General features: G+C 39.7%; 1 protein-coding gene across 6 annotated transcripts in view; it reads right to left on the reverse strand.

Annotated features, from left to right (window-relative positions):
- The window catches only part of nav1b (neuron navigator 1b), an 83631-nt gene that overhangs the window by 12694 nt on the left and 46910 nt on the right, over positions 1–24027 (reverse strand). For 5 of the 6 annotated variants that reach the window (XM_085274965.1, XM_085274964.1, XM_085274966.1 and 2 more), the window contains 11 exons: positions 23358–23717; positions 9785–9935; positions 8115–8415; positions 6075–6834; positions 4044–4454; positions 3321–3362; positions 3075–3235; positions 2410–2583; positions 1781–1833; positions 1384–1407; positions 775–852 (listed from right to left, as the gene is read on the reverse strand). In XM_085274965.1, coding sequence (XP_085131091.1) covers positions 775–852; positions 1384–1407; positions 1781–1833; positions 2410–2583; positions 3075–3235; positions 3321–3362; positions 4044–4454; positions 6075–6834; positions 8115–8415; positions 9785–9935; positions 23358–23717 — 2515 coding nt within the window. The remainder of the gene's footprint in view (positions 1–774; positions 853–1383; positions 1408–1780; positions 1834–2409; positions 2584–3074; positions 3236–3320; positions 3363–4043; positions 4455–6074; positions 6835–8114; positions 8416–9784; positions 9936–23357; positions 23718–24027) is intronic. The other variant, XM_085274968.1, reaches the window with a different exon arrangement.

The raw sequence follows: 24027 nt of genomic DNA on the forward strand, positions 1-24027 counted from the left end.
GGTACAGGACAGTGGGAGGCAGGCAGAGGGCAGCAGTGAGTCCAGCAGTCAATGCAGCCCAGGTTGTAAAAAAGAGGGATAATGGTGTTAGGAGAGCGAAAACCTCTTACAAAAACATACGGACAGACCAACAAACACACTTAGTTCCCCATACATACATCAAAACATCCAGATTAGTCAACAGCAAAGCCTGTTAGTGCATGTGCAAAAGAAGAATGTTGTCTACTGCATCAGAAACTGCAGATTAAAGGGTCACAAGCTGTACAATAAGATAATTAAAAGTAGCTGGGATGGGAAAGCTGGTAGAAACAAAGTTACAAGCGAGTAGCCGGGTGTAGGGTTACATGATTTTGTTTAAGAGGATACAGATTTTAATAAATGCGGGGGGAAAGTAGTTATAGAGAGAGAAGACGTAATTCGGCCTAAGTGCAATTAGAGGGGTAAATCTTAGGTTCTGTGTCCAGCATGCTGTTTAAGTAGATGCCAGGGTTACAGTTAGACTACATTAAAGTTAACTAATGTAGTTTTTTTTATTTTCTTAGATTAGCAAAGATTTACACACCCAGATAAGCCTCACAAAACTGCGGGTACACCTGCTTTTAGTTGGTTATGGGACAAAAGTTCAATGACTTAAATCAAGTGGAATTTACATTTGTGGTTGAGCACTTTGAGAGAATACCTGTTATGTAGCCAAGTTATTATCAGATTAACTTTGGAAAACAGACAGAAGACGAGGGTGGAGAGATACAGGAGGTAGGGGTAAGGCTTACGTACATTGGCAGAAAGCTGCACGGTTAAGTTGGCAACCTTTTCCTGGGAGGATTCCAGCTCCCGTCTCAACTTGCGGATTTGCTGTAGACAAATAGTAAATCAAGTTTGAACAGTATGACCACAGCACCATACACAATACCTCAGACATAAAACCAGAGCTGATGAAAATGTTAACACAAACTTTGATAATGATAATGCAGTAATGGAATGTGTTAAATGCATAGCTTTGTTTGGTTAAATCAAAGAATGTATAAACAATGTAACATGAAGGTTAATGCTCCACCACAGCAATCAAAATAATCCAGAAATATACTCTAAACCAACAGAAATTGGATGAAAGTCTCTTTTCAACTTATTTCTCATGCACTCAGAATTTAATGAGAACTGGCTGTCTTTATGAAATGTTAGAATGTATTGTTAAAGAACACAAAATATTAAAGATAAAACTAAATGAACTGAATGAACTGAGTTATGAGCTTCTGAGATATAATCTCAGACTTTCTGAAGCACCAGTGACACCATCTGATGACAGAACCCATTTCAACAGGAAATGACAGACGGCGAGTACAAATGCAAAATGGGATCTGAAGACGTATGGCATGTTTGCCTTACCTCCCCTTGTATCCTCTCCTCATTCTTAAGAAAGCATGGCGAAAGTAAGAGGGATAGTGTAGAGGATTCAGTTCACGGGCAGTCATTAAAACTAGTCATCAAAACAAATATAACTCAGAATAGTTATCACTACCCCGATACCAGCTCATGAAGAGGCTTAGGAATCAGCTGGACAGTTTCATAAATGCATACAAGAACTTTCCCATGTCAAACCAGTTGATAACTTGTAGTTATGGAAGCTGGTCTCCTAATGAGAAATTCACCCTTATCCTACACAGGAAATACTTTTAAAAAACAGCCTCCTGGATGATTTGTAGACATAAAGAGGAAGTACAATGCTACAAGATTAAAAGTAAAACATTTCCTATGCTACAAAAAAGAGACTGTAAATACTCACTGAGGAATGGTTGGATGAAGCATTAGATGCCAAAGACAGCACAGAGCCATGCACTGAAAACACAAGGTAGAGTTGTAAGCTTAATATTAAAATTTAGTTTCACAGAAGGCAGCTTTAATTTGCAAAGTAACAAAGAAATGTTGAAATAATCATAGACCAAAATGATAAATAAATGACTAAAGAATCTAGAAATTAAATATTTTTTAATATACCAAAGGCTCCCTCAAATCCTATTCAATATTCTATAACATTATAAAACAGTATGTGACTTAGCTGACTTCATACAGTTAAAAATAAAGCATATCCTGTTTAAAATTCATTCAGATTTCTGTAATTAAAAAAATACTTAAATGTGTAAAAACAAACCAATTCATTAAGAAACTGAAGTTAGGGGTATCCTAATGTTGGACTCTGTATTAAAATGTCTGTAAATTATCAAAGAGTTGTAGCAGGATTAAAATGTTGCTGTTTTGTATATATTTTCACCACAGATTATGCCCTTAAACGAGTCTAACATTCTGCTTAGATTGCAGATAGACAGATTGTGTGCAGTATGAGTAGACAGCTTTGTTTCATTTGAGGTCATATTGGAAAGCTCCCCTGCAGGGAAGTGAGTCAAACAGACTCACCATCCTCTCCTGGTTCACGGAAAGACCCAGACCGCATCATGCTTTTTGGACGGTCAACCAGGGACATACTGCTGCCCAGAGGGGAGGATCCATAGAGATCGCAGGCAGAATCACTTGGGGGGCCTATGCTGTTGGACCGCGATATCCTTGGGGTGCCACTGGAAATTGGGGCAACTATCATAACAGATAGTTGGTATGGTTCAGTGCTCCACACAGATACATATATGCATACAAAACAGTCCTACACCTTGGTACAGTATAGCACTCTCATTCTGATGACTAAGTGTAAAGCAACACTGACACAACAGCAATATATATAGCCTCACTTGACCCCTGTTGCATTCATCTCCAGCATATTTTGAACCTAAACTCAAGTTTAAGTAGTTGTTCATATGGCATAATTCAATTCAGATTTTCAAAAAATCTATTTTAAAACATCTGGCCAATACTTTTTCACTCACAATACAGAATGCATTACTGACAACTTGTGCAAACCCTGCTCAACTGTAAAAGTTTTTCTCTCAGCACGAGCTCCATAGCCCTGTCCTCTCAAAGCTCAACAAAAAGAAGCATCGCTAATCAAAGATTAGCCCTTAATGTTAAAGCTCAAAAAGTGAGGGCTTTTAAAACTTGTTAGCCAGCCAAAATGGAACACATAAACTCACCCACATTGGTGAGAGGAATCTTATTGGATAATGGGTGCAGGGTGCGGGTAGGAGAAGGCCACTGAGGGGGGCTATCACTCTCTGTCATGCTGACTATGTTGTGGGAGTGCCGTCTTCCTGGCTTACTTTCTTCACTCTCTGATAGGTTTGAGCCATAGCGTCTGCAAAAGAAAGGTTATTTACTTGAAGATGCAGCATAGTGCATGATTTTAAATAGACAATTTGACAATAAGTGTTTTGACATACTCTAAGCCTTTCTTTGGCAAGGTATTCCGATCTGTTTGCAAGCTGTAAAGAAAAGAGTAAAAACACAATTTTCAGAAAACATGGCCTGGGTCTGCCTAAACATACATTCCTTTGGCAGGAAAGTATCTGGACTATCTCCATCTCAATAAAGAGAAATTTTGTGATAGATGCAGCTCTTCATCTTCAAAATGAGACCGTGGACTCTCCTTTCCCAGAAAAAGGCACATATAATATGAGTGAAATGAGTGTCAGCTGCCCAGAAATGTATAGCCAAACCATCACACAGAAACTTCATCTTAGCTGGGCTTCATCCTTAGCTGCTCGTAGGATAAATGCAAAGTCTTGTGATTGTTCTAATGAAAAGACATGTGGACATTTTTATGACTGAATTCTTGTGCAATGAGCATTTCTTGTATTGCCAATTGAATTAGGAATCCCTGAATGATAGCAAAATGAAAAATAAAATAGTTTTTTGGTCCAAGGTTTTGCTTCAATTTTTTGAGGGTTTGTTTTTTAAACTTTGATGCTTTTTCAAATTAGTTGCAGAAGTATTAAGCATTTTTTTCTCCTCTAAGGAGACAAAACCAATTGTCTGTTCAGAGTTACTCTTTAGCAGAAACTCTCTAACAACATACACTGATGACATTAAAACTGCATAACCCCTTTTTTCCCCCAAACATATCAGTTTTGACACAGTTTACATTACATATTTCAGACACTTGCCTGTCTGAGAGGGTGAGGGACGTCCTACTCCCAGCCCCCCAGGTTCCTGTACTCCTCTCTTCTTTATCACGGGTGTTTGTTGTAACAAACCTTGCACTTGCAGGCACACTCATCTGGAGGGGCAGGGACTCCAAGCTGCGGTGCATGCCTGACAGTTTGGGGTAGAGTATCGGCGATCCACTCAGGCTTTCACTTGCGTAAGGGCTGGGTGAATCAATATGAAGGACTGGCGCTGGGCTAGGGGTTAGGCGGGTGGCCGTGTGGGAACTAGCCAAGTCTTGGAGCTTGGAGTATGGGGGCACTTTGGGTGGAAGGTCCTGTATTGTCACACAGGAGTCAAGACTGTTTGAGTTGACCTTGTCCAGGTGAGCCAAGCTAGGAGGACGACCTAGAGACTTAGTGTTCAGCATCCTAGGATTGAAGCATGAAAGACATGATGATGAAAAAGGAAACTGAACATTTTAAAACCTGTTAAGTATTGAATGCAGTTTATTTTAAAGCCTTTTGCCCAAATTTTTTTTTTTTTAATTCAATGTTGCCTTTTTTCCCCCTAGCTCTATTCACTCCCCCTTCCATGTGCTTGTCCTGCTAGACCTCAGTGCAGATTTTGATACTACTGACCATAAACATTTTATTACAGCAATTAGAGCATGCTGTAGGTATTAAAGGTAGTGGGATGAAGTGGTTTGAATTGTATCTACCTAACAGACTCCAATTGTTCATGTAAATAGAGAGTTTTATTCACAAACTAACGCTAATTATGGACTTAGCATACATTTTCACTACTATGCAGACGACACACAACTTTATCTATCCATGAACCCAGATAACACACACCAATTAGTTAAACTGCAGGGATGTCTTAAAGACATAAATTCAGATAAAACTGAGGTTATTGTACTTGGCCCTAAAAGTCTTAGAAATCAGATTTCTAGCCAGATGCTTACTCTAGATGCCATTACCCTGGCCTCCAGTAACACTGTGAGGAATCTCTGAGTCATTTTTGACCAGGATATGTCCTTCGATGCACATATTAAACTAATATTTAGGACTGTTTTCTTCCACTTGCGTAATATCTCTAATATTAGAAACATTCTTTCACAGAGTGATGCTGAAAAACTAGTTCATGCATTTATTACTTCGAGGCTGGACTACTCCAATTAGTTATTACCAGGATGTTGAAAAAACTCCCTGTAAAGCCTTCAGCAGATCCAAAATGCTGCAGTAAGAATACTGACAGGGACTAGAAAGAGAGAGCAGATTTCTCCTGTATTGGCTTCCCTTCATTGGCTCCCTGTTAAATCCAGAATTGAATTCAAAATCCTGCTCCTCACATACAAGGTCTTGAATAATCAGCTCCCATCTTATCTTAATGACTTTGTAGTACCATATCACCCTATTAGAGCACTTCACTCTCAGAGTGCGGGCTTACTTGTTCCTAGAGTATTTAAAAGTAGAATGGGAGGCAGAGTATTCAGCCTTCGGGCCCCTCTTCTGTGGAACCAGCTTACAGTTTGGGTTGGCGCGACAGACACCCTTCTCTACTTTTAAGATTAGATTTGAAATTTTCCTTTTTGATAAAGCATATTGTTAGAGCTGGACCAGGTGACACTGAAGCCCCCCTTAGTTACCCTGCAATAGTTGTAGGCTGCTGGGGGATTCCCTTGATGCACTGAGTATTTCTTCTTCAGTCACCTTTTTCGCTCATGTGTTTATACACCTCTCTGCATTGAATTATTCGTTATTATTAATCGTTGGCTCTCTTCTACTGCATGTCTCTGTATGGTTCTGCTGGAGGTTTCTTCCTGTGAAAAGGGAGTTTCACCTTCCACTGTCACCACAGTTCTTGCTCACTGGGTGTTATATGATTGTTGGGGTTTTCTCAGTTTTCTTTGTATTTCTGTAGGGTCTTTACCTTACGGTATAAAGTGCATTGAAGCATCTGTTGTTGCGATTTGCCACTATATAAATAAAACTGAATTGAACTAAAATGAAAATAAAAACCCTCAGAACATCAATAAAATGACAAACCTTGGTATGGTGGGTGATGACAGTTCGGGGTATTTGCTGCTGCTAGTTCGTCTCAGGCCATGCAGTTTCACGGAAGACTCTCCTGTTGATTCGGATGGTGCGTGTTCTCCTTTTAGCGAAGCACAGTCGATGTCTGCAACCACAGCCTTAGCTTTGGCCCTTTCCTTTTCTTTCTCTCGGTCTGTCTGGTTTACTGGGCCAGTACTTGTTCGATTAGTTATTTTAATGCTGGAGCTACTTGGTTCTTTAACCCTGGGGCCTGAAGAAGTTATGGGTACAGGTTTCAAGGACAGCAGACTAGAGTCAATTGTACTGCTGACAGGGCGAGTTGTGGGGCGCCCAATCACACTAAGTGTGCTTGATTTGGCCGGTCGGGGCAGGCTGCGGTACTGAATGCTGTTTCGGGCGTTTGGCCCCAGGAAGCTCTGCTCACTGCTGGCATCAAAACTGTTCTTTCTACCCGAGGGTATTCCTCCTCCTACAGGTTTCACAGGGATGCCAGATGACTTGGGGGTTTTTCCCACAGTAGCAGAGCCACTAGAGATGGTGGCACCCCCTGCTGTCATGACGGTTGCTGTACCAGTTGCTGTTGGTGGTTTCTTGTAGCCAAAGGAGGTTCCAGCAGTGGGTTTAACTAGACCTGAAGGGGGCTTGCGGTGCTCTCCATGATGATCTCTGCCAGCATCTGAACGGGAACGCTGCAGACCAGCAGTTCTGATGGAAATCTTGGATTTGTCCAGTGGCTTCTCACTTTTTGGTGCTAGTTAGACAGACAGAAAGAAAAAAACATATTACATTGACATTAAAAACTTAAATAACTTAAATACTTATAAAAGCAGCAGGAATTTGGGGGAATGTGATTAGTTCTATTTGTCTTTCAGCCACAGTGACCATAGCCTTCCTCTTAATATAATCACACCCTGTCAGAAGAAAGTATTCAAATAAATAAATGGGTGGTTATTTGTTGAGGGATATTTATGGGCTAGCAAACCACATGAGAGTAGAAATGCATGCCATTTTTGCTATTACTGATGAGATAAAACAAAACACATCTGTCTGCACTAAAAGAACCTTTATGTGTTCCTTGATGTTTAGAGTGACTCACAAAAAAAAACTTTTATTTAAAACGATGGAAAGTAAAGTTTTAACAATATTTTAAAGCCTATAGTAGTGAATTAACCAACTAAATTTATTTGTTCATTTAAGACAAATGGAAGTAAATCATTTTTAAGAGGGTATATTGGACAAAAAAAAGAGTCAAACCCCGATATTTTTTTCTACTTACTTTTTTTTTTTTTTTTTTTTTTAAACTTTAGCTACTTTAGCATTAAAGTAGCTAAAGTTCAGGTTACAGTACATTCATGAAAGCAGATAGAAAAACAGCTAACTTATGGAGTCATTGTCAAATATAGTATACGGTTTAAAATACAACAGCCAAGAGAACTTTTTTCCACCTTCAACCTGCAGCCAAATTACACAGAACTGGATATAATTTTAACGACTTACTATTTTTAAAGCTAAAATTAGGTTGAGGAAATTAAAATGAAAAGCAGGCCAGCCAAATGTTCTTACTGGAACTCAAATCTAAGCTATTATTTAATCATGGCTTGTTTTGTTAGGGATTAGAGGACACTTAAAAAGCTGCTGCAGACGGAAGGCAGTGCCTCTGCAGACATGTAGAGTAACACACTTTGCTTTAAGATAATAGAAGGTCTGGAACTGAAACTGCAATACTTTCTTTATTTAAGTGAAATGAATTTAAATGTATGTATGAATCATAGCCTAGCTTACATTTAGGAGTAAACTTCTGTATTTATTTTGTTACCAAACTCACATCAACTGTTGTATAAACTGCTATGGACTGCTGGACTCCACATAAAAGTGAGATAATAGACTGTATAAGTGTTAAAGCTATAAACATTTAAGAACATTGGCCACACACCAAGTTACTACATGAGACGAGCAGAAGAAATAATGGTTAGGGATAAAATACACGCAGATGCAAAGTAAAAAAAAAAGTTTTTAAAAAGAAAATGTCACCTGCGACTTTGAGCATACTCTGGGAGGTATGGGTGATGGGGGAGGTCACACCCACAGGAGGATTTCTGCTTTTCTTGAAACTTCCTGGTTGACCCAAACTTTGAGGCTTCTTCAGTTCCCCTTTACCGCCAAAATCTTCACTAAGACTTGGAGGCTTCTTTCTCCACTTGCTTGGTGCCTCTGTCTTGAGACTTCCTGAGTCAAAGCTGGAGCTACCAAGCTTATGGGTGCTTTTGCCATCCTCACTGTACCAAGAAAGTCCACTTTCCACCAGAGAGCGCTTCTCTGCATCAGTGCGGAGCTGTAGAGAGAGGAAGGACACAATGTGGGCAACCATCAGACATGGTTTGTGTTATCTATGGAATTGACTGTTCTCTGTAATCTTTATCCCATCTGAGCTGCATTCCAGTGGGAAGGAGGGAGAGATAAACTGATACGTCCCAAGGGGATAAAAAAAAAACCCACAGAGACAAAAGAAAGAACAAAAACATGTCCAAGGATTTAACACTTTAAGAGTTAGATCAACACATTAAACAGTAAAAAAGAAAATATTACAGCAGAGGACAGCTAGAGCATTATTTTTGTAATTTAGGGCTATATAGTAGATAAAAAACTGCTACACAACAATAGAAAAATCATGTGGTGCACCGAGGAGGTAGCACGGAGGGCAAAATTGGGCATGCTGTTTTTTGGCACCATATTATCCTGTTATAGAGCGACAGATGGCACATTGAGTAGCTCTAGTGTTTATTTCTTCCAAGAGACCAATTTCTAAGTAAGTAAAAGCACAACATTTACCTATGAAAAAGGTAGAATGTGCGGCCACTTAACCAAATCAAATTTGATGCTCATTTCTTTTCAAATTTAACAGAACATCCTTTAGGAATGGAATACTTACATGGCACCTAATAGGTTTTTCTTCACAAACATCAATAAAAGAGCTGATAAAAATTTCATAACTTAATATTTTGCATTCATTTTGCACAGTGTTATGTGGAGAGACAACTATCTCCCAGGCCTTCAGATATGAAGGCAAGTATACAAGTAAATAAGCAGTCCTGGACTAACTACAGGTTGCTCTTTGGCAGGGCATAGGATCAACACAGCCGCCTTCCTTTGGGAAAAGCATTATAAGTAAAGCCTTGGGAAGCAGTAAGGTGGAAGTGCAGTAATAGTGGAAGAACTGGAATTCCTTCGATGGTGACAGTCACAATTACACTAGGTACTCAAATTCTGGTTCTTCAGCCAGGGTCACCTAATTCAGCTAGTGAACTTCTGCTGTGTGATAGATGCAGTGAATCCTTAACTAGACGCATTTGAAAACTCTAGCAACTCTGCAAGATGATGATGATGATGATGATTGCACAGTGAAGCCCCAAAATATTCATGAGTGGAGGAACGCTCCCGCCACATGCATTTTTTCTGACTAGCAGGAGAGAGCTGTGTGTACCGTGACAAGGTAAGCTCTGTAGTGGCTTTTGTGGCCTCTGCCAAAGCAAAGGATTGCCTTTAACACACAACAAACTAAATCACATGGTGTGGCTTTGGAAATGGTTTCAGTAAAGAACTAAGCTGCAATCTTTAGCAATCTTTTGCTACAAACAAAATAAGCTGTGGGAAAGAACACATGCCACATGCTGTATTACAGGCCGGTACAGTATTTCACTAACCATAACAGAGGAGTTGCGCCTTGATCCCAAGGGTGTGTTTGGGAGGGAGTTGAGAGACGAGCTGGCATTGAATTCCTCTGAACTGAGATTCTCCGAGCCATCGCCATCACCATCGCTGAGTCCACTGCTAATGGAGCTGCTCTCGTCCCAACTGAAACCAGACAGAGTAACCACTTAGCAAAAATGTGCCACTGAAAGTGTGAATGTAAAGCACGAAAAGCTGCAGAACTCTGTGTTTGAGGAGAAGATAAGTCTTGCAGCAACATTAATTTGTCCATCTGCCTTCAGCAGGCTGTCTCTGGAAGAGGCCACATGCTTAAACAAACAGGTAATTCCAACTTGGCTATTTTGCTTTGACTTAACAAACACATCAGAGCTCAAGACCATATGGTGAACAACTCGTCAGGCGTATATCCAGAAGATTTCTTTAATTTATGGTATACATACATCAACACTGTCTTTCGGAACTTCAAAAATAAGATTTAAAGCCATACCTACTTGTTAAGTCCCATATATTTTAATAAAAGTGCAAATTACAATTTATTCATTTTAACAAATCCAGAATCTGTGGCAGTTCAAATTTATCAAACGAGCTGTGTATCATAACACTGTGTTTTACCACAAAGTGCCAAATTATAAGACGAGACGTCATCAAATAGTTGTTTCCCTGGGTTTCTTGACTTCATAAAATTTATGCCCGTTTGAAACTTTCATCAATCCACAAACCCCACCATTCACAATCTTCACAGCAGCTAATAAACCTTTTTAAACACACTGCACCACAACTCATGTGGGGAAACTCCAGTCTAGCAATCATAATAAAATGGTCAGCTTGGGCAGTAAATTTTAAGTCAGAAAAATGTAAGCTTTACCATATTTTAATAAATCGTAATGACAGCACAGCTAGGACAGCACTCTTTGTAGTTTTTCAGCACAGCTTCAAGACATGCTGATGAATCGTGGTAAATAAAAAGTACTGCGACTGATAGTTCAGTGTTTAGAAAACAGTCTGTTATGCTCAAAAGAAGCAGGATGACAGAAATCAGAGTGACAGGCTCCTGAACCTTGCATGACCCTTCCCAACAGCCTTCAATGAAGTCCTGTCTCGCCTTGAAACAGATGCTGCCACATTGGCCCTTCTCCTGAGGCCAGAAGGGACGGGCAGTCCCTGCACACCCCAGAGAAACTGGTCACTGGGCATCAGGTCTCTGGGTGCATTCATATTTGAAAATACAGTTCAAGAAAAAGCTTCTCAGTCAACCAAAACATCACAGGATAAAACAGTTCAATCTGAGTGGGAAGTTTAAAAGAAGTGCTTTAGAAGAGCAATGATGCCATGGTGAACTTAAAAATGGTATCTCCAGAGAGCTAAATGCAAGTCCAGCTCATATTTGGTATAATTATGTTCCCCATCATTACCACTGGCAGCCACAGGTGGTAATCAAATTTGTGTTGGCGCTCAAAAATGTTGCACAGTGGAAAAGGTAAATTAATATGCCTCTTAAAAGCAGAGTAACTGCTTGAGCTGAATCAGTTCTTTTCCCTTTCTTTGGTTTCCCTACTGAGCTCAAAATGCTCTTTGTGGGTCTGCAGTCTGCAATTAGCAGAGCCATGGAACATGGAATTGCACAGGAAAATAGAGGGAGACAAAAATGGCTTATACACACATTCAGAATGGATTTAAACACATGGCATGAGTTGAGTTATAGATACAGCTGTAAAACAGGGAAGAAGCTTTTCTTGACACTGTGTGCTGGTTTTAAGGCTTTTTGATGTATAAAAGCAGCGTTTTAGTAAAGTGATTTGTGGCCACAGATATGTGACCTCTTGACAACAAGAGTGTAACATAAAATAAATGTTGGATTTTAGAAAAAGTTCTTACATACCAGTAAGAATAACAGTGAGAAAAGTTTCATGATTTACATTAGGCACAGATGTTAGTGGTATGTTTGAACAATACCTCCTCTGTCAGGGGCGACAGAGGGGCCATGAATAACCCCACAGGGATGTCAGCCTAGGAAGAGGCAGGAGGGCCTGTGGGCTGTTGATATTACAAGTCAAGCTGTCTGCTCTCAGAGGTAAAATCCAGACAGGGAGAGGGTGGGAGTAGGCTAGGGTAGTGCATACTTCATACATTGGGTGGCAATTAACATTTTGTTTTCTCTGGCACAACTCCTACGCATATCTGATTTGAGCCCATTTGTGATTTGTGAGCTGCAATAGTGTGAATATTTCTTCTGTTTTAATAAGATTGAGAGGTGGTTGGTGGGGCAGAGCACAGTGTGGACATTAGTCACTGTCTGGAGCTGGAAGTAGATTTAACAACCTATGGTGGATTGAATGAACAAGAAAAACAAAAAATACATAATTTTTTTTAGGATTAAAAAGCTATCCAGGCTTCTCAGGGACCATCCTTTGATAATATTGTAAATATCATATCAGATTAAATAGCACACGGGAGGGAGGAAGCATCTTGTAGGTCAATTTGGCAATGTGTCTGCAAAGTTTCGGCTTAAAAAAAGAATAATGATGTGGCTCCTGGGAGCGCATGACTGTAGCTGAATGAGTGGTGAAGACATCCTTCATTATACAGATAGCTGTGGTAGCAGCGCTCCCGTGTCCTCCAAGAATAAAACTGTTTTTCCACAGATGCTATAACTTCAACTGCAAAAACAATGTCTGATCGTGACATTTAACTTCATGGCGCAAAATGTTACAGGTGAACGGCACGGCAAAGTCAAATAATTAAAAGTAATATATTAATTAGATTTCATCGATTACACTGTTATGATATTACACTGATGATCGAAAATAAAGTCATATTTAGAAGAATTTAAATCCATTGAAGAGCTTCATTTCTTCGCGAAGAAACAGAATATTAGCGTCGGGGGCAAATAAAGGCAGATAATGTGCCAACGGCGATTAAATATTAATGATACATTACCTTGGAGTTAAAAGGAAAGTCCTCCTTGCTCGTGTCGCCGGCTGCAGCGGTGGCACTTTACCGACCAAAACACGCCCGCTCATTTGTGACTTGTACGGCTTTAGAGTGAGCGCAGAGTCACTCCGCAAGCAAAGACCCCTGTTCCCTCATTCAGCGAGAGGAAAAGTAGTGTGTCTCTCAGCATTCAAGCAACACCCCCTCCCATAAAGGCAAAAAAAAAGAAAACGAACGAGGAGATCATAGAGACCCCGATAGCTGCTCAGTCCTCAGCGAGACAACGACCAATTGCCGTGGAGCGGAGTGGTAGTCATGGCAACTCCAATTACTCCCTGTGGTGTAATCCTTTACTTCGCCCCATGTAATCCGAATACTTTGATTTATGTTTCTGCTTCACCTGAAGCGCTAATTACCATAAAAAAAGATTATCCCAATGAGTCTAAGTACCGTTATCATTTTTTTCTTCTAAAATATGAATTTTAGTTTTCATGTCTATAATAAAGAACATCTTAAAAGTCAGGTATGCATAGCAAAACCTGAGAGGGTTTATAGAAGATGGAAACAGCTGCAAGGTCTGAAGAGTGGAGCCCAGTTCACGATTGCTTTGAACTTTAATAACCAGCAGGGGCGACGCTTCTGGTTGTAAAAAATCCGATTTTACAAGTCTGTGGGAAAACCACCACCAATGTCCATTGTCCTATGGCCTCTCTAAACCCTTCACTGATGTGCAGATGAGTTTATGTTAGTTTCAAACATAATGAATATATCAATATGTTCATTTTGTTAGTTAGGATCCCCATTAGAGTCATAAAGGCAGATAATGCAGGCTATACTTAAGCAGAGCCTACTGTGAGCATTTTTGTTTGGTTGGTTGTTTGGTTTTGTTTTTTAATAAACGCTGGATGGATGCACGGGTTCTTTTTAAAAACAGTTTTCACTTTGTTGTATCATTATCAGAAGCAGTGAATGTGTTAATAATAGCAATAATAATAATAGCAATATTGATTTTCACCAATTGTACAACAACTAAATACCAGACTCAAAACATTTCTTGTCTTTTGCATAAGCCAAAAAAGTATGTTTTTTTAAAATACATTAAATATGCACGAATCCCAACTGCATAAATGATTCACCTTTTTTGCATTCCATTGTGCTCCCCCCTTCCAAATGCAGTAAAATGAATAGACACCAACTATAATTGGCAGTAAGGCTGAGAGCAGACTTTCTTAATTCTCTGATGGATGCCATGAACCTTACCCATTATGGCAGCATAAACAATATCGCGTAGCATTAATACTAATGAGCTTAGCTACATATTATAGATACACTGCCACTAGGCCTACAACAAGAAGGGAGATTTGAGAGGTTGCTTTTAGCAACATGGGGTGCTGTAAATAATGCAATAGTGTAAGCTCCTTGTATAATTTTGATTGATTGCGTCGAAAAAAAATTGGTTTAATTTACAAGGACGTGTTCCAATGGAAATTTTCCACTTTAGTCATGAGATCAGGGTGATCTTGATGTATATTAAGTGTGTCTTGGTGTAAATTTGTTTTGGAGTCCCTCTTTTCTCTAGTATCCAACAACTGCTGAATGGTGCTTATTGTTCATATAAAACTTCAGAATCACTCATATCCACTGACTTCAGTGCTAACAAAGTCAATCGTAGAGCTGAAATAAATCTTTTAAACATGCTTACAAAAGGACTAAGAATTTAAAAAGACTATGTAAACAGATATTTCTATACTTTGACTTCTTTTTACATTAAGGAGAAGATTATCATGATGAATTTCCTTAAAGATGTTTAACTTCTAAGGCCTAGTTGGAAAAAAGTCATTCCAAGGTAAGGCTTGAATCACTGTGAGTGCAACCGCAAGCCCACAATGACACAAGGACCTCCACTGAGGCATGGGTAGCCTTGAAAAGCCTCCCTCCCCCTTTCATTGGCAGAGGTGATGATCTCACCAGATCTCAGCTCTGTAAACCTCTCCAGGAGGTAACAGTTCTATAGACCAAGAAAGCCCCACACACCCTGTCCACATCATCAGTTACAAATCAGTTCAGTGTGTGCCTAACAAAAATCATTTACATTTGAAATGCAGTAGCAATACACTTTATATGCAACATGGCAATAAATCATTGCTAATTTCAAAAAGTGGAAAAAACAAATATACAGGACATGCAGAAAAAAAAAGATTTTCCACATTGGGGAATATTTCAGAGCCAGCTTGAATGGGATTTTAAAGGACAGTGGGGGTTTTTTTGTGAAAAATAAACAGCTATACTGATGTCAGCCTGACTCCCAGACATAAAGGCATCCCTTAAAATATCTTTAGCAGAATGAGATTCAAACCTGAGAAAATCTTGTCTTGTCTGTCTCCTTCTTTTCATATCCGTGACTCTATCTACTGAAAAGAAGCTTTTCAGTAGATAGAGAAGCTTCTCAGACTGTGGCCCTTTGCGTTTTGCTTACAAACAACATGAAACATTTTGTTTAAATACCTGTTGGTTACTTCTAAACTTTCCTTTCAAATAGCTAAACACTGATGATTATTTTGTTGCTTAAAATAGTGAAATGATCTGAACTGTTTACGGTGCAAGAAAGACGTGTGTTACTCACATCTCCTGTTTATCTCAGCCAGGCCACAGTGGTAATAAACAAGATGACATCCAAAAAGCCTTGAAGTCATGTTTGTGCTGTAGAGTAACAGCTGTCCGGCACTGATAACCACATGGCATGTGTAAGAAACATCCTTTGTACATTTGCTTACATGGAAAGTTATTGAGTAATTATGCCACCATAAGTATTTACAGACTCATAAAGTGCAGATTAAACCCATCTGAGAGAAACGCAGCACCTTGTTTTTTTACTGAGGCAGAAAACCATTTTCAGGATTCGACCTCTACTGTTGTGATATTTGATCTAAATCATTTGTTCCATATTTCTCTGGTGCAGTAAAGTGTGTTGCATTGTGCAAGACTAAAAACTGATGAGAAATGAACAGGTTCTATCTCTGTCAGTGGCGAGAGGTCTCTTCAGTTTGAATTCATCAGTAAAGACTGGCATCCAAATTAGTAGCAAACTGAATAATGTGGATGTCATAATAAGAGTTCATGTAAGTATTTTCCCCCTGAGGGAAAAGAATATGTAATAAACCATCAGCAGCATAAAGTATGCGGACAGGTAAACAACTGACAATTTAAATCTATAACAGATCCAAAGTCTTTTCGAAGGGTTCTCATTCTCAACTAGTTTGGTCCCATTCAGTCAAAACAACATTACTAATGCCAAAGTTTGTTTGCTCTTGGCCACAAAGCCATTTCGAAGTCAGCATTATGGTAGCTTTTCATTATAAGTCTGCACTGTATCCAAGTAGGTGAACTCAGTAATGGTCAAAGAGACTGATAGAAATAGAGCTGAAAGAAAGCTGAGAGTCCAGCAATGTGGTGCAATGACATTTGATTTCCAGCAGGAGGCACAATGATTTCAAGCTGTGCCTGCTATGGCTACAGTTTAATGTACATGCTCTGCAGCTGTGTTTTAAAATGAGGCACCACTTGGCATTTAGAAAAAAGCAGGACTTTGATTTTGAGACCTTTGATGGCGAGAAAGAGCCGACATTCCTCTGTTGTGTGCGTTCAGCTCAGAAGTACAATGTGGGAAACTGCTTTAGAAAGACAGCTCTGTGTTCAGTGATTTATGTCTGCTTAAATATCATTCATTCAGAGAGACTGCAGATGAAAAAGCTATGCATCTCAGATCTTCACAGCCCCCAATTCTGATCTGTATTGAGGTTGACCATAACTACGCAAATAGGACTGGGCAGCCTTCGGCACAGAGCAGTGGCACATCAGTAAAGCAAATGGGCCTGGGATGCATCACTGACCGTCTCAGAGACTGCAGCTGACCTATCTCTTCAGATCCCCAGAAAATGTATTTGTCATCGGATTATTGGACTGGAAAATTAATGTACCATTTCCATCGACCTCATAGGAGACTTCCACCTCAAAGACACGGCAAACAATATAGACGCCACACCTAATTCTGAGGTTTTCAGTCCTCTTGGTGCCACATTTACAGCCTGATAGTGTGGAAATCTGTGCTGTGCTGGTATTATGACATTGTATTGTTTCATTGTGTTGTCCTGCACTCTGTTTTTAGTTTCTTATTAATATGGCACTTAACTCTGATCTTGAACTGCTTACTGTCTGAGTAATGCAACTTGTGTACCAGGAGAGTTGAACTCTTCAACAGTCATATTCAAAAGCGGATAATCTGACAACTCCCACTCTGAAAAAATATATATAGTGGGGAATCACAGATTAACAAATGCCATAAGATTCCCGTTTTTAAACATACCGTTGTGGGGGGAAAAACGTTGATGTATCACATTTTCCACTTGGGGCTGAGTTTAAACACCGTCTGAATCCAAACTGTGCACCCAGACGACCACACGCAGACATGATACATGGATGAGTCATCGTCCCCGGGTGTTGCAATAATCGTCCATTATTCACATGGCTGAGGACGATGGTGAAGGTGGAAGTACACTGGTGTTGGGGGAGTCAGTATGTTAGTGACCAAACGAGCTCCATATTGACCCCAGATGCGTTCGAGCTGCTGACTTTGGAAGAATGAGTGCACTATTTATCTGTCCTACTCATCAGTAACACAAAAGACAGTATAATGGAGATTGCTTTTTTCCATTATTGCCTCCCTGTTAACCATTTTGAAACAAATTCAAATTAACTTAGCTTAAAAATGTGTGTAGTAGACAGAATCAAGAAAATCAAATCCCTTTTTATTGAGCTCTAGCCCATAAATGACAAACTCCAAGTGCTAGCTCACTAAACTGTAATACCAGCAATGCCTGTGGGGAACCAGAATAGAAAAGCCAAAGACCAACTCTTGAGCAAATGTGTTTAAGTGGGTTTTAAAAAACGTGTTAGGCCTCAACTGTCGAGGAAGCACTTGGTGACAATAGAAAGGTCCAGCCCAGTCGGGAAAGTGAAATTGAATGCAGACTAGCATGGGCATCTATCCAGGATCAGAGGACTGCAGCAAACCCTGTGCGCATTAGAGAATGTACTTGCCGACACACATAGTTTCCATAAAGCTGTGAAATGTTTTAAAAATTAGAAAACTGCACTCACTTTCACACACGCCAAGCCTTTAACCATGGAAATGGTGTTTTTATCCCACAATATATAGCAAGGCAAAGATAGCAATGACATATATTCAGTATTTAAAAGGGCCCAAAGGTCCGAAAGAGGGGGGAAAAAAGCTAAAAATATTGTTCCCCACATTTATTTTCATAGTAAATCACGGTTATCATCCAATAATGCAAACAGAAATACAAACAATGCCCTTTCATACAAGCACCTGTCCCCCAAAAACGCCAGATATAAAACAATCTGGTGGTTATCATGCTGTCTTTACATCAGCTTCTCGTTGTCTATCGATTATTCTCTCATTTTTTCTTTGCATATTTCGTTCACCCTTTCTTGCCATATCTCAAACAAACCAGCACAGAATGCACATACACATCCTCCACACATACATCAAATCAGCAGCTATCACACTGACACACAAGGCAGTCCCATCACTGGGTCAGTGGAAGACGGTTGCCATGGCAGCACATCCAGAGCCATGTTGCCGCATGATCAGAAGGGTGATGCTGCTGAACCAGCCCCCTTTCTCTGCTCTGCTCCAGCAGTAATAAAGAAAGACATTATCACAGGACAACGGAAAGAGATAAACTATTATGTTACTCTTGTTTTCAGGACGCCGTATATGAAGCAACTCTAATGATATTGTGTTATTTATGAGGTTACAACATTCGATAGATTTGCCCATTTGCTAATAAAACCATTTATGTACTATTTATTCAAGTCTTATGATAATGTTAACAGCAATGGCTTAAAGCAGGGAAAATAAATTAATCACAGAAATAACAGTGTCCTGAGTCTGTTACAGCTTTAAAGCATTGAATACTCAAGAGCTTACTGCTTTGGTTTAGTAACTGCTTTAAGTGAAAAGGCTTTGATAAACTAACTGTACATGCCCAGCATCAAGCAGCAGACAGATCAAAATGAATCTGGTTGACTGAGTTATGATTCCAAATGATGGCTGTGTCTGCTGGATGATGTATTTGCCGCATTGCATTTGATGTATTGATTTTATTTTAATGTGTTTACAGCCTCCTTATCTATTCCTGAAAAAAACAAAGCTAATATAGAAAACTGTATGTGTAAGAGCAACAAATAACAACTGGCACTTAATATTTTTTTTTCAAAAGTTCAAAATGAGTCTCCTGTTATGTTATGGTTATGTTTTATTAGAGGTGAGGTATCTCACATTTTCTATTTCTTATATTAAGAGACTGAGGAAAGGCATAAAAAGCTTTCCTTGTCAAGAAAAAAAAAAAGACAGAAAAAAGAAAACTGACCTCAGATCCTTGTGGTTATCAGTAGCTCATTATTGAATTTAAGTGCCCTTTGCTCTACTGTAAGAAAAAAAATAATTTGAAAGCAGTCGAAAGGTTAAAACCTATTTGCTTTTCTCCTCTTCCAGTTTAAGGTTTTCAAACTGTTTATCTTCTGACAAAATACAAAAATGAGGCTTTATTTATCCCATTACGTAATTTCTTTAATGAGCATCTGTATTCGACATGAAAAGCTTGCTTACATGAATGCTTACATACACTACAGCTGAATGTCTGTAAAACATCAACCATAACTAACTCAACACCACTAAAAATCAGACTGAATGCTGAACAGGAGTCATAATGTAAATACCAGATACGGAAACAACCGCCATCAATATAATGTGATTACTGGTCCACTCATAAACCAGCCTCTCAAAATATGGCTTTTAACGGGATGATAGCATATAAGTGATGGTTAAAAACTGGCAATATGGTGTGAAGAAGGCAGCCGCAGGAAACATTTATGATTCCTGACGTGGTCAAGCCTAAATAAGAAGCCAGCTCAACACACTAATGTAAGCTGAAACACAGCAACTCACTTCCTGAGTAGTGCTAGTGAAATGAGAAAAACTCTTGTTAGCTTCACTGCCAGCCAACATTTTAAGCAGACATGGAGTCTACTGAGGACAAAATGGAAAATGATGTACAATTTTGTTATTACACTGTATGTAATTATGGCAATTTTAGTTGTAACTGAATGTAAACATCCTTTTAGGAGAGAACAGTCAAGAAGAAAACTTGCAGAAATGGGAAATGGACTGGTACTTCTTTACCTCTACTAAATTTTGAGCACTCAAAAGTCTCATTTGCGCAATCACACACACATTCATACAGTGCTTTTATCTATACCTAATGGAGAAGAGGAGGTGAAGACAAGATCTAAGTGCTTTCAGGATTGCCATCTTGGTGTTCTGAAACCAGATGCGTCGAGTGAGGGTGGATTTGGCTAAGAAACACAGAGAGCATGCGTGTCCATATGGTAGTAACTTCAAAATCACAAGGTAGGGCCTCTTTAAAGCTCAGCCTGCTTGATCATTCTTTTTGACCGCAATTTATAAAATTACCTCATGTTTTAAACAGCACCTGAAACTATTAACTGAGATGACAAAGCAAGGAAGCTGAGGATGATTAGAAGATATGCTTCACTTTTCCAGGATACTCTGAGTGTCTCTTCTTCACTCACATTTTTTCAAGTGTTTATACACCATTCTGCATTTAATCATTAGTTATTATTAGTTTCTTGCTCTCTTCTTCTACTGTCTTTTTTTTCCTGTCTTCATGGCAGGTGGGTGCCCCTCCCTGAGCATGGTTTTGCTGGAGGTTTCTTCCTGTTAAAAGGGAGTTTTTCTTTCCCACTGTCACCAACTGCTAGGGAGTCATCTGACTGTTTGTATTTTCCTCTGTATTCGTTTAGGGTCTTTAAGTTACAGTAAAAAGAACTTTGAGGTGAATGTTGTTGCAATTTGGTGTTATTTAAATTAATTAAATTGAAGTAAACTGGATTGCTGAGCTAGAGATGCTAGACTTCATTGTTCCTATAGGGCTCAGAAATCCAATAATGCCATTCCATCTCCTTTGTATTAGTGATTTGACAAAAACGATGGATTAGATCACAGCAAAGTCTGCCAGATTGTCTTTGTTCCACAGAGTGTAAAATATCAGTGTACAAACATTGATTATGAAGTGTTAAGTCATTAATATTTCATTAACTGTAGGTGAACACTGCACTGTTGGATGGCTTAAGATTAGAATGGTGACAAATAGAAGCAGCAGAACTGTACCTGTATATCCCCAGATCGTCTTGTTTGTCTTTAGAGAGGGTATGTATCCTTTCTTTGTAATTAAATTAGGACAAACCAGCTTATGATTAGGTTACATGTTGCAGCTTTCTCTCAGACTTCTCCTGTCTGAAGAAGGCTGGAGCTGATGAGGAGACTGACTTCTGTATCAGGTTATTGATGATGAAGACACACCGTAGCAGTGATAACGGTCTTTGTGAACATCTTATGTAAGCAGTGCTCCCTGGTGTCGATTAATCAATATCCATTACACCTTGACCAATGTGCTGCAGTACCATTAGACTAGTTAGTCTTAACAACATGCCTTTTGTTTTATAATTTTTACAGTTGACTCAGTTTTCCATTTCTAGCCCATTTCTCTTGAGCCTTCAGGATTTTCTTTACATGATCTAAGTATTACATACTACAACTGCATTAGTGATTTGACATTCTCAATGTGCCATTCATATTTAGCTGATTATATGGGTGCTCATTTCAGATCAATACGTTTTATGAAAATGTAAAACTGGGGCCTTACTGAAAGGGGAGCAGAAATGGCACCTCTCCTTACAGTCGATTTTCAGTGGGTTTCCATGGTTACGCGGGAGGAGCCTGATCTATTTTCAAGAGCTGGTAGCTTCTCAATGAGCTGAACTGTAAGTGTGTGACAGGGGATGTGGAGTAAATGCAAATGCATCACAGAATACTGTAAAAAAAATTAATAAATAAATAAATTAGAGCATGTGCTGCAGCGCCTGCTTCAGAAACTGGATTAGCTTGTTATCTACACCAAAGGGTGTTGGTATGTTTATGTGGCACAATTCATTCTTGGTATAGAGCACTAGCACCCTATTATTTCTGCAGTCACGTCCAAGCCAACAAACCAGAAGGATTTCAACCTTCCAACTACAGTATAAGCACGAAAGTTAGTCACGTTAGAGAGAAAACAGCGCAAAATATTTCTGTTTCCTGGTATGTTTTGTAGACTGAATGACCTGTTATTACGCATAACAGGAGGCATATCCATAGCATGCTTTGGGTATAAATGGTAAAAATGCTCTATGGGGACCCGTTTTTCCCATCAAGAGTTCTTCCAGTCACCTTGAAAGCATGTCTAGGGATTGCTGACTTTGGTGGCCTAAAACAGAGAGCATGATGAGGCATTCTAAAACTAGTGTTACATAAAATGATTAGCATCTTTGCTGCCTGCGGTGTCAAAAAGCAGAGGTGACGCTCTCCGCTCACCTCTCTAATGAATTTGAAACACCCCAGCAGAGCTACTGCAGCGAGAAACAAGGAGAAATACAGGGCAGATTTAAATGGACTTTTTAGTGCATGGATGTTACTGTGAGGAATGGACCCATTTGACATAATCCCCGTTTAATCCTGGCCTTATCAACTTTATGCTGTTTGATCATTTTTCACCTCTCTCCTTCAAATTAACCATCTATCTTTACTTGTGAAGCCAGTTCTCCATGTTAATTTCATTTAGCCCTGTTCTAGTTTGCATTTTCTTCTTCTATGCTCCAATTTCTACTCATCTAAACTGTGCCTCACTTCCTCTCGTCTCCTTAGTGCACATAGTAAGAACGTGACCTGGCATGCAGGGCCTTTGGAGTGCTCCAGAGAGCTTAAGTCCCACTGCATGTGCAACCGTGATAAAGCTGCTACACTGGAGAAGTGTCCTGGATTCTTCCCCTCTCTCTCACGCTCACTGTCAGCTGTCAAGTTGTGAGTGGGAATTAGATAAAGAATGTAAGATGAGGGAATCACGGAAGATGGAAAGTGAGTGAGAAGATGAGCAAAAAAACTGCACAGGTGCAGCTTTCTACATATGTCATCGGAGCTATTTAGTGCACTTGTTTATACTGTTTACACAGAAATGAGGGAGTGTTTACTGTGTGACTGAGAAAGCCCCAGATAACTTCTCTCCTCAGTGATAAAGTTAAAAGAAGCTTTCCACACGGTCAGCAAAAACAGGCTCAGACAATGTCTCGGGCAGTTTGAGAAGTCCTTAAAGTGCAAGAAATACCAAACATGTCTATAGAGATTGCTGATGAAAGCTCTCTGATAAGCCTGCCAAGCAACATCAGGCTCCAGCAACAAAGAGAAATTCATGATGTCGACGTGAAAAGTTTCCTTCATGAAGGTTTTTTTTTTTTTTTGACCAGCAAAATATGCACACATTTGCAAATGAGGACTGATAGTATCAGGTAATGTCCAGCATTTCAAGAAGAGTGCCTACTTATTAAAATGCAGCTGAGCTTCTCATTGACCTTCCTTAAGTCAAAAGATGGAGGACAAACCAGTATGCACCATTTGCAGCAAACTATTGCTTCATGTTCTCATTTTTTAAGTGCTCTTACCCGTTAGCCAGGTTGTCATCATCATCATCTGGCAGGCTCTTCCCTAGAAGGTCAGTGTCACTCAGGTAACCAGACTTGAGATCGGGATCATCAACATCAAGGCTTTCTATGAGCTCAATACGAGACGTGCTGTTGAGTCGACTGGAGCAGCGAGCAGGCATTGTATGGGCTGTGTACTGGGAACCACTCTTACTTCCCTGGTATCCGCCACCTGTGGAGGATGGGGCATCGCCAGCTTGAAGACGAGGGCTGGCCTGGCCGTGGCGCCAGGAAAGAGGTGATGAGCGGTTGGATAGGCTGGATATGCTGCGAGCATTGGTTTCATCGCTGTCATAGCCCACATTACTGCTGTCCAGACAGCTAGAGGGACACACAGGGAGAGGGTCAGGGTGGTTTACAAACATGTTCAAAGCAATTGGTTAAGAGTCTTGTCCCGAAAGAAACATAAAAGAAAGACTCCAGATGTGCACAGCACACCCAGAAAACTTCTCTCTTTTTTCTTCTGAGTTTCTCTTCAAAGAAACCAACAGTGGCATTCAGTCGCTCTTGACCTAGATACACCAGTTGTGTTGTATCAAGTTCAGGGAGTAAAACTAGAAAAGATGCTGCTTAGGAGAAGACTAAAAGACGGATAAATTGCTATCTCTGTGTTGCATTGCATATAGCATTT

Source organism: Mchenga conophoros, linkage group LG5 (assembly GCF_057382185.1).
Source record: "Mchenga conophoros isolate Kocher_MC1m ecotype Shallow Benthic linkage group LG5, M_conophoros_male_GT1.1, whole genome shotgun sequence".
Taxonomy (NCBI): Eukaryota; Metazoa; Chordata; class Actinopteri; order Cichliformes; family Cichlidae; genus Mchenga; species Mchenga conophoros.